General features: G+C 41.2%; 1 protein-coding gene across 2 annotated transcripts in view; it reads left to right on the plus strand.

Moving 5' to 3' along the window:
- Nucleotides 1-14061, plus strand: part of ANKRD44 (ankyrin repeat domain 44) — a 325912-nt gene that overhangs the window by 293680 nt on the left and 18171 nt on the right. For both annotated transcript variants that reach the window (XM_029224527.1, XM_029224528.1), the window contains exons 18-21: nucleotides 4108-4309; nucleotides 8221-8308; nucleotides 9589-9706; nucleotides 11002-11218. In XM_029224527.1, the coding sequence (XP_029080360.1) occupies nucleotides 4108-4309; nucleotides 8221-8308; nucleotides 9589-9706; nucleotides 11002-11218 (625 nt within the window). The remainder of the gene's footprint in view (nucleotides 1-4107; nucleotides 4310-8220; nucleotides 8309-9588; nucleotides 9707-11001; nucleotides 11219-14061) is intronic.

Here is a 14061-nt window from a genome sequence, read left to right on the forward strand (position 1 = left end):
TAAAATTAGAAGAGGTGTTATGCAAAAATAAGCCACAGACTCAAGCCCAGAGTCAAATGAGATAGACTGACTTACACCCTGATGTAGATGCTCCTGTTGCCACAGCCCTTCGTAGGAGGATAGGTGCTCCCAAGTTGGCTTAAAATCACCAATGGCGAGTTGATGATAGCCGAAACTAGGTGATGGGTGTTTGGGAATTTGTGACACTATCCTCTGTTCTTTATATAAATTTGAAACTTCCTGTAAGAAAAAGTTAAAGAAGCATATATCTTATGGTCTTGTTGCATCCTATCCATAGTAGGAGCTCATGAGAAGCCCACAGCTCAGGCTCTGGGATCTGACTGGTCTGCCTTTGAATTCCAGCTCCACCACATAAGGCTGAGGGCTGAGTAACATCTCAGCCTTCCTGTGTCCTTGTTGGTGAGATGGGGATAACGATAGCATCCAAACCATGGCTTGTCGTAGTAATTAAATAAGGTGCTACGTGTCTAGTCCTGCCTGACACACAGGAAGTACTCAATGAAATTATTGCTTCAGAAGTTAGGTTAGACTAAAGGCTTTCCATCCTAGATTTCTGATTCAATATTTATTATTAAGCTCCCTGAGCCATTACACATAGGCACAAAAGTATTTTGCTTGAAAGTCAATTAAATGGAATTACTGGGAAAAATTATAAGACATTGCCTAAAAACATAGATTCTAGTGGTCACAGATTGTGGGTTTCAAACCTGACTTTGTCACTTACTAGCTTCAGTGATCTTGGGTGAATTAATTAACATTGCTTGTTTTGGTTTTTTTCATCTATAAAAAGGATGTTTGCAAAGATTAGAGCTCAACACAGTGCCCTCAATAAATAGTTGCTATTTTTAAAGTATATTCTTATCACTAATACTAATAAATGATAATAGCAGTCATTATATTCATTCATTTATTCATCAAATAATTGTTGAGTGTCTGTGCCGTGCACGAGTCTAGAATACAGCAGTGAGCAATACACATAAAGTACCATCAGTCTTAGATAACAAACAAATCAATAGATATGTAACAGATATCAAGTGATATATAAAGCTATAAAGCTAAAATAAAGCAGGAAAGTGGCGTGTAGAGTATCCGATACGTTGAGGAGAAGGGTAGTGGGCTATTTTATATGGGCTCTGAGAAGCCGCCAGATAAGGGGACAGATGAAGCAGAATTACTGAAAAAGCCTTGTGGCTCTTTGGGGGAAGGGCTTTCCAGGCAGGGGAAACAGAAAGGACAGATGCAGTGGCCCAGAGGAGGACAGGCATTACTTAATCATAGGGGGTGCAGAGGGCAGGCTAGAGTGGTTGGAACAGAGTGAGTGGGGGGCTATGCTGATGGACAGGGTCGAGGGAGGCCACATCCTAAGGGCCTGAATGGTCATGAGAAGTTTGGGATTTTATTATCAGTGAGGGAATTATCAATGAGTTTTCATCAAGGAGTGCTATATCCAACTTGAGTTTCAAAAGATTTCATCCTGTGGCTGCTCAGTAATCGTTTGCAGGAGGGCAAGGACAGAAAGGGAAGCTTTTGCCATAATCCTGGCAACAGAGGATGTGGTATAGTGAGAACTGGATAGATTCTGGATATATTTTAAAGAAAGAGTAGAGATGATGATGGCTTGGAAGTAGAGATGATCGTGGCATTGGGGGCTGCTACTAGTCACCCAACACCTGTGTGTGAATTACAACAGGGATATGGATAGATATTTCCTGCCGGATGCCCGAGAACCTGATGACACCTCTGTGTGGTTAGCAGAAGTGTCCGTTCCTCTCAGCAGACACATCCCTGTACCAGGGCATGGCAAGGCAGTGGGAAGGGGTGGGGAAGCTACTTGTTAGCACCCCCTTGCCCCAATGTCCCAGAGCCCTTGTGTAGGGCTACCTGGGCTTAAGAGGGAAGACAAAAGAGGACTCCAAGTTATTGGGCCTGAGCAACTAGAAGAACAAAATTGCCATTTACTGAGATGGAGCTCAGTTTGGGACATGTTAAGCTTGAGATGCATATTAGGTATTCAAGTGGAAATTTCAATAGACAGTTGAATATATATGTCTTGCAAAGTAAAAGAAGTAGTTAGAACTGGGATATAAATTTGGGATTCATCAGCATATGAGTTATTATACTACATATATATGTTTAATATGTAGCATAATAATCATAATCATTTACAAAAATAATATAATGAGAAGCTTTTAAAAGCAGTTCCTATCAGCACTCTTAAATCTTGTGGGTCCTTTTAATCTAGTTTTTGTTATTGCTGTGGTTGACATGTACTTGGGAAAAACATTCAAATGGATTTTTAAAAGGTAAGGTGAGGGCTTCCCTGGTGGCGCAGTGGTTGGGGGTCCGCCTGCCAATGCAGGGGACGCGGGTTCGTGCCCCGGTCCGGGAGGATCCCACGTGCCGCGGAGCGGCTGGGCCCGTGGACCATGGCCGCTGAGCCTGCGCATCCGGAGCCTGTGCTCCGCAGCGGGAGAGGCCACAGCGGTGAGAGGCCCGCGTACCGCAAAAAAAAAAAAAAAAAAGATAAGGTGAAATGAGTCCACAAGTTCATTACTTTACCTCCCATTTCTAGAGGTAACCACTGTTAACAGTTTCCTTTGTATCCTAAAATTTTCTGTGAATACAGAAATATACATAGATACAGATATGTGTCTATCTGGATATATTTGCTTTTTATAAAATTGTTATATGTACTATTTACAACTTTTTTACAATTTTTGATAGAGTTTTGTCAAATCACCCTCCACAAATGTCACACCAGTGTATACTCCCACCACCAGAGCATAGTTTACTTTTTATCACCATGTCTTATCTAATACTGGACATGCCCAAACTTAATCATTGCCATTTGGTAGTTGAAAAATAGTACCCTCAAAGTTTACATGGTTTTTTTCGTACGTGTATTGACCTTTTATATTTCTTTTTCTGTGAGCTGCCTTTTCAATGTCCTTTACACATTTTCCTAGTTTTTAGAATGGTTTGTATAAGTTCTTTGTGTATTAAGGAAATTAGTCTTTTGTCTGTGCTAAGCCGTTTTTCAAATAAATCGTGCCTTGAGTAATTGCTGCAGTAGAAAAACAGAAAGTGCAGGAGACATAAGAGGAAACTTTGGCTGCTGACGACACTGGGGACAGGCTTTTCCTCTGTCTCCTTCTTTACTTCCCTCCACCAAATCCCCACCCCCACCACATCCTTATCTGTTTTCTTTCTTTTATTTCAATGTCCTTGGCCTTATATGTGCATTTACATTGTTTTTTAACCTTATAGACTTAGTAAAACTTACCTTTCGGACTTTGTTTTGTGTTTTAGTCTGAAGCCTCCTAACTTTAATGCGGCATAAGACTTCACAATAGGCCTGAACTTGGCACTGATGTATGGACTGTACTTCCATAACTGGTTTTATGTTTTCATTATAATCAATGGAGGAAACAAAGGAGAGAAGAGGAAGCATCAACTATGTATAAGACACTGTGCAAATCCGGTGCAATTTTATCTCTTCTCGTCTTCTCTGGAAGGCAGCTTTTACTGATCTCACTTATAGATGAGGAAACAAAGTCTAAGTGAAATTAAGAAACTCACCTAGGATCACAAGGTTGAAATTTAAAATGTTGGACTGTGGCAGAAGGTCACTATGCCTCTGTTGAATTACAAAGTCCACGGTGTTTTTAGTGGTTTTTTTCCCTCGAGGTTTAACAGAAAAGCCTCCTGAAAAAATATTCTGATTGTGTTAATAGGTTTAGGACTGAACTAGCAGATGAAAAAATATATTGATTCATTCAGCTATTAGTCTGCATTAGATTATTAGATCAATAGATATAAGAATACATTGATACATTTAGTACCTTTGGAATAAATCATTTGACAAAAGAGGAAGAACATGAAGAAATGCATATGTAACTGTGAGGTCTGTGCGTTATTTCCACCTAACTCTGGTTTTGCCTGTGTTTCAATAATTATCCCAAGCATCTTTCCGATGTGCTCTCTGGAGTGGTCACCATGTGTGATCTGAGAGCCTCAGCCCCTCCCGTGGATTGTTGTGGGATTTAAGGTGAGCAAGCATTTGAGCGGTTGGTTTCTCCCTTGCAGGCCTACAATGGGCACCACCAGGCCTTGGAAGTCCTCCTGCAGTCTCTGGTGGACCTGGACATCAGGGATGAGAAAGGCCGCACTGCTCTGGATCTGGCTGCCTTTAAGGGACACACAGAATGTGTGGAAGCGCTTATCAATCAGGGTGCATCCATCTTTGTGAAAGACAATGTAACCAAAAGAACCCCACTTCATGCCTCAGGTAGGTCTTGTCAAGAGTCTGGTTACCCTAGTTCTGTGGCCCACTTATAAGTTCAAGTAAAAGGATGGCAGCATTTTCTTTCATCCCAATTCTTAAAATACCTATTTTCTTTCTACATCAGACATGCCTACACTCTTCCAAAATGCTTTTGGCTTACTATCCACTTGGTGATAACTGGTGTTCTATGGCCAGAGAGCCTCTGGCCTTCTTCTTTAAAGACAGGTTTTCTTTAGAGCAGTTTTAGGTTCACAGGAAAATTGAAAAGAAGGTACAGAGATTTTCCACATACCCCCTGTCTCCCACATGTGCATAGCCTCCCCCATTATCAACATCCCTCACCAGAGTGGAACATTTATTACAATGGATGAACCTACATTGACACACCATAATCATCCAAAGTCCATAGTTTACATTAGGGTCCATTCTCGGTGTTGTACATCCTATGAATTTGGACAAATGTATGATGGCATGTATCCATCATTCTGCCCTAAAAACGCTCTGTGCTGCATCTGGCCTTCCCCTTAACTCCAAAGAGAGTTCTGAACCTCTGGCCAATGGCAGTCACAAAACTTTCTGAAAAAAGGGCAAGATGTATTATGATCTTCAGACAAATTACACAGAATAAAATCACACAGCATTTCGAAGCACAAAATTAATGATATTTCACAGCTACTTCATAAAAGGAGTTGTCAGACAGCAATCTACTCGGTACGTTATTGTGCAGCCTGAATGGCACTTCTTCACTTTTGCTCTGATTCTTGATGCATCGGGTGTAAAAATAGGGACTGTTAAAAAGTGCATGTATTTTTCAAGAAGTAAGTAATTTGCCTTTTCTGTGACTCTTCTTCAATATACATTAAAAAAAAAAAAACTGTGTCCATACACTTCTAGACATATACACAGATGTAAAGGTAATGTGGAAGAGTTTCTAGCTCAGCTAAGGCATAATTTCCTTTGGACTCAGGAATTCAATGATAATGGCCTTTGACCAGGAAAGCAGATAGCATCTTATAAAGAGAAATAACCATGAAATAATGGATGTATTGAGGAAGAAAAGGAGTGAAAGCAGTTTCCGAAAGACTTTATGGTTCTTGTACTTGGGAAAATGTTCTTGGAATGTTAGATTTTGTGGAAGTGTTGCCATCCACATCCCTGAATTTCCAAACCACTGAAGAAAAACAATATGGAGATTGAAAAACACAGTGTTGCCTCATTATCTGGAAATGATTGTTCCTGGAAAAAAACTTTAGCAATGTTTGGTATGGTTAAGTTATAAATTCTTATTTCCCATCATCACATTTAGTCTTTTTGGTATTTTTGGTATTTATAAGTATTATTATAAAGTTTGGTATTCTAGGCTTTCTTGGTATTAAAGTTTACATTTAGTTCTCCTTTTTAAAGAGTAGTTGCCTATTATTAAGGAAAGCATTGTGCTTTAGTTACCATGTACTTCCTGACAATTACAAAGGGCCTGTTTTGATTGTGGAAAATCACCCTTGTGGACAGGTAAACAATGAAGAATAATCACTGTCATTCATTTGCCACTGTGATATTGGTTGCAGTCCAATGGGGCCCCCTAGTGGTCAAGAGGACTCACTCCTTTTGGGTTTCCCTCGTGTCATTCATTAAAAAGATGCAGGCTGTCATTTGACTCTGTTCTCCACAAAATGTCTGCTGTGCAGAAGCTTTAGCCTGTGCTTTGAGAATCTGCTTTTCCAGAATCTTTTCCAGCTCATTTGAGATGCCAATATTTTTGTTTGTTTCAAATCCTGAGAGTACTGTGAGGAAGAGGAACCAGGATGGATTTTAGAGGGTTTGGCACAGCTAGTTGTAATGACAGTTGTGGTCTTTGAGCAGCATGAGAAATGGCTGTCACTCATAGTCAGGGAGAGGCTGAGCTCGTCTGAAACAAAGCTGGACTTGGCAGTGCACAGCTAAAGGAGATGGTAGCATCTTTTTGTTGGAAGGCAATTGCGGAAAAACATAGTTTGTGGGAAGCCAACGAGAATCCTAGGGTAGCTACACTTTTACGATAAGGGGGAATTATATTTACTGAGGGCTATTAGCTAAGTTCAAAAAGCTACTGTACACGGCCTCACCTCCCACCCCTCACTGCCCCCCCCAAAAAAGACACACTACTGAAGAAATTGGTTTGCTCTCCAGCATCCTGGATGAGTGATATGAACTTAGATGATTTTTCCCCCCTTTTTCTGTTTAGGCAGAAATCAAAATCCTTGGAACCATTATGATTATGAGTATTTAAAGAATATCAAATTGCTATAGAAAGAGGAATCAATCAAAATATGCTGTACCTCCATTTCATGAGCATTATAAAATACCACCACCTGTAGTATTTAGCTGTCAGTCCTCTGCTAATTATTTACTTTTGAGCATACATTAAACCCCTTGCATATTTCACCATTGGTAACAGATTTAATGTAATTTTTAAAACAAAAAGCAACACAACAGCAACAACAATATTTCCACAAAATTTCCTCCTGAGGTACATAAACGGGATGTTGCTGAGCGTTCGCTGTATGCAACGTCTCCAAAATGCGGGTATTATTCCTGTAGTTAATTTGAGTGGTGTCGATGAATGTGAGCTAATTCTAATACGTATTGTCCCTGAAAAATGTGTCCTTGTTAAATTAGCCTTCTCTCGTAACTGGCATGCAATAAAAAGGGCTGTAAAACGCAGCTCTTAGAAGAGCCTCTATCAACCTAACATAGCTGCATCTATTCCCTTCTCTCTCCACATCCATAACGAGGTTAATGCAATGTATTTTATGGTGTTCTCATTGTTCAGAGAGGAGAGAAGGTCACGTTTGGAATTTTAAACACATTTGTTCCTATCCTACTCCCTGAATGGAAAGCCATGCCTTTTGTAAGGCTGTGGGTTCCATTCAGCAAGCTGGAGGAAAGTACCTCACCTCAAGGATTGTCGTCCCCGGAGGGAGGTTTGCTTCCGGGCCCTGGGGCACCGCAGCTCCTAAAAGAAGCATCTTGCCTGGTGCTCGCCCTGCCCTGTATGGGTTCTGCCCTGGCCGGTCAAGGCCAACCCAAGGTTGGGGCCACACTTCCTGCCCCTTGCCAGTCCCTACCTGGGCAGCTGGGTGATGGAGGGGCAGGGTGAGGGCCTGCCACACCCCAGTCAGAGCTTGGCAGGGAAGGAAGCGGGGGACAGAGGCGATGGGGGTGGGGTGGGGTGGGAGGCCACCGGGAGAAGGCAGAGAAATGAAGGCTTTGATTTGAGGAACTCAGATGGAGGAGTCCTCCAGCTACTGGGGGTCCATCTGTGAGTCTCCTGGGGGTGCCAGTCAAAGAGCAGTGAGCCAATGGCTCATGTACACCTTGCTGGCTTGACGTTTTGCTTTAAGTCACCACTAATCAGTTGGGGCAGAATAACTGCTTCAACGTCTACCTCAGAATGTAAAATGATGGGGAAAAGAGGTGAGATCTGTTCCTGTCTCCCTTCTTCCCCTCCTCTGCTCCCCTCCCCACTCCTCTTCCCTTCTGCCTTCTTTTTACAAAGGGCTGGAGGCAGGCTAGACACAGGATGATTATACAGAATTGAGAGGCTCTCTTAGAGGAACAGAAAGGATAACTGGAAAGTGGAGAGAGATGATCAGTCCCATAGGAGGAGATAAGAATGTCCTGTTTAAGGAAAAAAGCCTGTATACAGCAACCAGGGAAAAAAGTTAGTTGAAGACCAAAGTGCCTTATAGGAAGAAAGGGGAAGATGGGTTGGTAACATACACATTGTGTGCTTTGCCCAGCAGCTGGCATGACCTGGAAACCTGGAGATGTCTGTTAGCAACAATTGAAAACCACCCATTTGAAGTCCCAGTAAAGTTCAGTTTGGAGGGATATGTGTGGTCTGTTAAAAGAATGTCCATTATTTTCTTTTTCAGTAATTAATGGTCACACACTGTGTTTGCGGCTATTACTAGAAATTGCAGACAACCCAGAAGTGGTTGACGTGAAAGATGCCAAAGGACAGTAAGTGTTCATATGCTTGGGGTTGACATTTCAAATCACTGCAGGTGACTGGTTAATTTGTTAAATAGCTAGGAGGGCTGACTGCTGAATTCTAGGTTGGGGGTATATATTGGGGTGAAATTCATGGGTGAGGGTCCTAGAGTAATGCAGTGGCTTTGCACTGGAGTGTATATTCAAGAAAAATGTGTGTGTGTGTGTGTGTGTATCTTGATGAAAAACAGCCAACGTTTTATGTCTGTAGCCATGTGCTCTTGCCTTTTTAAAATATTTCCTCCTTTGTTCCTTTCTATCCATTTTTACCCTCTTCTGAAGCTGCTACAGTCTCATTTTTTTTTTTTTTTTTTTTTTTTTGCGATACGCGGGCCTCTCACTGTTGTGGCCTCTCCCGTTGCGGAGCACAGGCTCCGGACGCGCAGGCTCAGCGGCCATGGCTCACGGGCCCGGCCGCTCCACGGCATGTGGGATCCTCCCGGACCGGGGCACGAACCCGTGTCCCCTGCATCGGCAGGTGGACTCTCAACCACTGCGCCACCAGAAAAGCCCTACAGTCTCATTTTTTAAATTAATAATGTAATAGGACAGACCTCAAGAAGTTATCTCCACTGTAAAAATCCTTCATATTTTTATCCTTCCTGAGTTTGTTTTTCCCAAGTATTTTCCATCTGTTAGCCCGTTCCCCCACCCAGTCTTCTCTTACAAATAGGAAACACAGAGCAATAAAGCACTAGTGACTCACCCCAGATATATGAGTTCATGTCGAAGCCAAAGCTGGAACCTCACCTTCTGGATCCCAACACTTGGATCTTTCGTCTCTGGGCTTGTCTGACTTTTCTTTAAGGCAATGAAGCTCTTTGTTCAACTAAAATCTTGAGCCAAAGTCCAACATAGAAAACCATGAAAGTAGAGCTGCCCTGATAGAAGCAAGAGCATCTCTTACATATACACACTCCTTACTCAATTGATATTTGGTCAGTGCTACATAGTTCTGAAAATGATAGAATTCAAATGAACATTTTGAGGTGGAACCTTCCTGTGCCCCACCCGTATTGATCAGTCCACTGCCGCCATTCCATGTGGCCGTTAGAGACCAGAGGCAAATAGCTTGTTCCAAGTGACAGATAGCAAGTTGGGGACCCTCAGAAAATATCAAGCAATTGTCAAGAGGGGAGAGAGACTGAGAAAGAGAGAGACAGAGAGATGGAGAGAGGGAGATCCTCCCACTGGAAGTGGTGAGTATTTTTTTTAATCTTTTTAAAAGCCTAATTTCCCTCTTTTCCTAGAACCCCGCTGATGCTTGCAGTAGCATATGGACACATTGATGCTGTTTCGTTGTTACTTGAAAAGGAAGCAAACGTGGATGCTGTTGACATCATGGGCTGCACAGCTTTACACAGAGGGGTATGTGTATTTTCCTCAGCTTTAGTCAAGCAATTTCATAGTGAGCTTGTTTCTTCTCCCCCTGCCCATATGAATTTTTAGTAAGAAAATTGTTTCCTGAGATAACCAATTAACCTCAGTCAGCCAAACAGAAATTACAAAATCTTTTGCAAAGGTAAAATAATGGCCGGTACTCTTAGGTCCTGCTCTTGAGTTGCCGCATTTGATTGTGATAATAGATACATGAACACCTACTGTTGGTAGAATTGGTTCTTTCTGATTGCATGCACATCATAGGAGATTTGCAAAAATTTTTTTAAAGCACAAATAAGAAAATCATAATCGCTAGTAATCCCACCTCCTAGAGATAACCAATTTTTGGTGTATATATCACCAATCTTTTTTTCTAAATATAGATTTGTTTTAAATTTTAAAAAGAGAGAATACTGAAGATGCTATTTGGAACCTGCTTTTTTTTCTCTTAGTATATCAAGTACCTTTTTCCATATCACTAAATGTTTTCCTGCCCTATCATTTTTCATCCTCCACTGTGTACAGGTGTCATAATTTATTCCAACGGTTACCTAGTTTTGAGGAGCCATGCTGTTTTTAATTGTTCTTTATACAGTGTAGGCCCATTCCCCACCTGAAATATGTATCCTGCTGAAATATGTATCCTGTGGGTAATTCTTCATACACACCTGCTGAACTGTTTTTTAAAGCCTGTCAAATAATCCAAATGAAACAAAAGTAGAAATCAGAAAATTGCTATTTGAAGATGGTGCTGACCACCATGATCAATGAAAAGAAGAGGAACTATGAGTGGTTAACGCCATAATCATGGATCTTATTTCTTGGGTACTTCCTGCGGGCCGCACAGCAGGCTGAGAGCCTTTACATATCTCGTGAGCCCTCAAAACAGGCTGTGAGGTCCTTATTACTATCCCCATTTACAGGTGGGTAAAGTGAGGCATAGAGAGACAAATTGACTTGTCCACGTTTTATAAGAGGGAGCCAGAATTTAACTGACATCTTCCTGATTTTAAAGCTGATGCTTTCCACTATATCACGATTCCGTTTCATGGTTATGTTTGGAGAGTCAAGAGACGTTTCTAAAATGCTGGTGTTCACACAGACCTTTCTGTTATGAATCCTGCTAGGTTGTCCTGCCTCTCTCCTCCCAAGTAGGATAGAGTCTGTTTCCCTTAAGACCCCGGCATATGTCCACTCACTCTGAGCCCAGCCTCCCTTAGCCAACTGCTTCGCTTCCTGAGTCTTCTCAGATTTGTGTTGTGTTTTTCATTGCAATGCATCAGATTATGACAGGACATGAGGAATGTGTGCAAATGCTGCTGGAACAAGAAGTGTCGATTCTGTGTAAAGACTCCAGAGGGAGGACACCCTTGCACTATGCGGCTGCTCGTGGCCACGCCACGTGGCTGAGTGAGCTGCTGCAGATAGCACTTTCCGAGGAGGACTGTTCTTTCAAAGATAACCAGGGCTACACACCGCTGCACTGGGCTTGTTACAATGGTGAGTTAACTGTCATTGGGCTGAATTCCATCAGACTTCCTGCCCCAACACCACTGTGATCTCAGAGGAGGTGGGAACAAAGCGTCAAGCTGTAAACCAGGGTTTCCAATCTTTCTGCATTCAGAGTACCTCAAAAAAGATACCTTTTTATTTTTTTGATATTTTTCCCTCCTCTGTGGCTACCATGATGCCATAATGGAGTGAAAATTCACTTTACTCTTTTTGTTGATCAGTAACCTGTAACTCCTAATCAGAACTTCTGATGAACTGAAATAACCAGTTTTAATCAGGGTTTCTTCTCCATATGAGGCAACCAGGGATCCTACAAGGAATTAAAATAATACAGCTAAAAACAACCAAAACAATATGATGTAATAATCTGTCACAATTGACAGCTGGTAGATGCATGATTTATCTTTCAGTATTTCCTTTTTATGTCTCACAGTCCGCATTTATTTAGTTACACTTGCTACTTAGGAGATTTAAAAATTTGTGTTTCGCTTATTTGAGTAAATGCATGCTAATTGTTACACTTCAGAAATACTGAGGCATCTAAGGTAAAATTGTCTCCATTCCCAAACTTACCTTCTGATGTAATTTGGTGTTTATCTTTCATAATTTTCCCTTGAGGATGTAAATAAATACAGATGTATGTGCATCTATTTTTTTTAAAACTAGAATCATGTAACAAATATCATTCTGTAACTTTTCTTGTTGTGTAATTAACACTCTATTGCAGATATCCTTACAAGTCAATGTGTATCAGTATACATTGATCTTTTTAACAGTTGTGTATTTTGTATCAGCTAGATAAATAGGTATAGACATGCATGAGTCTGAGTGTGTAAACCAGAATTTAATATTTATTCAGCCAGATCCCTGTTGATGAACACTCAAATTGTTTTCAGGTTTTATTCCTATTACAAACAGTGCTGCAGTGTGTGTGTTCATATTATGGACCTTATATTCTGTCAGATAAGTTTCCAGAAATAAAATTATTGATCAGGGCCTGTATATTTTTTAATTTTAATAAATTATACCATATTACTTTGGTATATCATGATTTTTTACTCCACCAAACATGAATATAAAACTACTTTCCCAACCTTTTGTCAGCCCAAAATGCTATCATCTTTTTAATTTTTGTCAATTTGAAGGGCAGATAAAAGGTATCTCATTTTAATTTGTGTTTCCTTGTCTAATAGTGTATTGATTTATGTATTTGCATTTCCTCTTCTGGAAATTACTTTTTCCATCTGTTGCTCACTTTTTTTCCTGTTGAGTTGTTTATCTTTTCTCACACATTTGTAGGAGCACCTTGTCTTAGGATATGAATCCTCTGTGTGTTCTGTGGGTTGCAAACGTTTTCTGTCAATCTACCATTTGTCTTTGCTCCTTGTTGATGATGTTTTTTTCCATACAGAGATTTTTGAACTTTTATGTAGTTGAATCTGTCAGATTTTTCCTTTATGGTACCTGGGTTTACAGTCTTGCTTAAGAAGGTCTCCTACCCCTAAGCGAGCATGAATATTTTCCCATATATTTCTTATTCTGCTTCTGTTGTTTTATTTTTCCATTTCCAATTCTTCTATTAAAATTTTCACTCAGAAACTATGATTATTGGGTCCACAAAGGTTTTATGGTGTCTTAACTGTATCAATTTAATACCTTTCATTATGTTTTTATTACAGTCCTCCTTTTTTCATTGGTTCTGACCTCAATAAGAGTCAAATCCTCTACTTGTTCAACTTTGTTTTGCTCCCTCACTGCCATTGGAGGATTGTGATTTCTTTTTTTTTTTTTGCGGTACGTGGGCCTGTCACTGTTGCAGCCTCTCCCGTTGCGGAGCACAGGCTCCGGCCGCGCAGGCTCAGCGGCCATGGCTCATGGGCCCAGCCGCTCCGCGGCATGTGGAATCTTCCCAGACCGGGACACGAACCCGTGTCCCCTGCATCGGCAGGCGGACTCTCAACCACTGCGCCACTAGGGAAGCCCGTGATTTCTTTTTTAATTTACCTGCTCATGGGCGAGGTCTCCCTAACCCCCATCGGAGTTAAGCTGTGAGAGCTATCTGGCACTGGAAAACCTACAGAAAGGGGAAGACGCAGTAAGAGTGTTGATTATAATGGCAGGTGGAAAACCTGCCACAAACCACATTTTCTCCCCTGGAGTTGGGTGGGGTAGGTATGGCAGGTCTCTCTGTTCTTAGGCCTCTCAAGGTACAAGCAGGGGAGAGGGAACAGTCCTCTCCTAAACAATTCACCTTTCCAGTGCAGTCTTCCAGGTCTGAGGTTTAAGCTCCCCTCTCCCCAGAATCTCCTTCTCTGAGCACTTTGAGATACTGAAAGTCGTTCACGGATCCCCAGTCCTACCTACATAGACCTTTAGATTGAAATTCATATAGTCTCTAAGAAATGGTTTGGGTATGTGCTGCCCTAAGCTAGGCACTTTGGGGGAATTCATACTAATAAAGGGGTTGAAATGTCTGGGACTGTTTGAGTGAGGGTTGGGTATAGTTGGAAAGCTAAACAGTATAACTTACATAAAGTTAGGGGATTTTTATATTCATTACTTCATATGCTTCTCCCTAAAAGCAGTTTCACCTTTTTTTCTTTATAGGTACAAGAAAGGTTTGATTTTATTTTAATACTTAAAATTGTCCAATCTGTATCATTTTGGGGTAGATTGGAAGAGAACTCTAAGTTAGCACTGAACTCAGCCAAGAAGAAGTTCCAGGGCAGCAACCTATATTCCAAAGCCAAATAGCTTTACCTTCTTACCTTAACAATTTAACATTGCTTCACAAACCTCATTTAGGTCCTTTATCAAGTAAAGCTCCCATC

Source organism: Monodon monoceros, unplaced genomic scaffold (assembly GCF_005190385.1).
Source record: "Monodon monoceros isolate NGI ecotype Baffin Bay Population unplaced genomic scaffold, NGI_Narwhal_1 Super_Scaffold_16, whole genome shotgun sequence".
NCBI lineage: Eukaryota > Metazoa > Chordata > Mammalia > Artiodactyla > Monodontidae > Monodon > Monodon monoceros.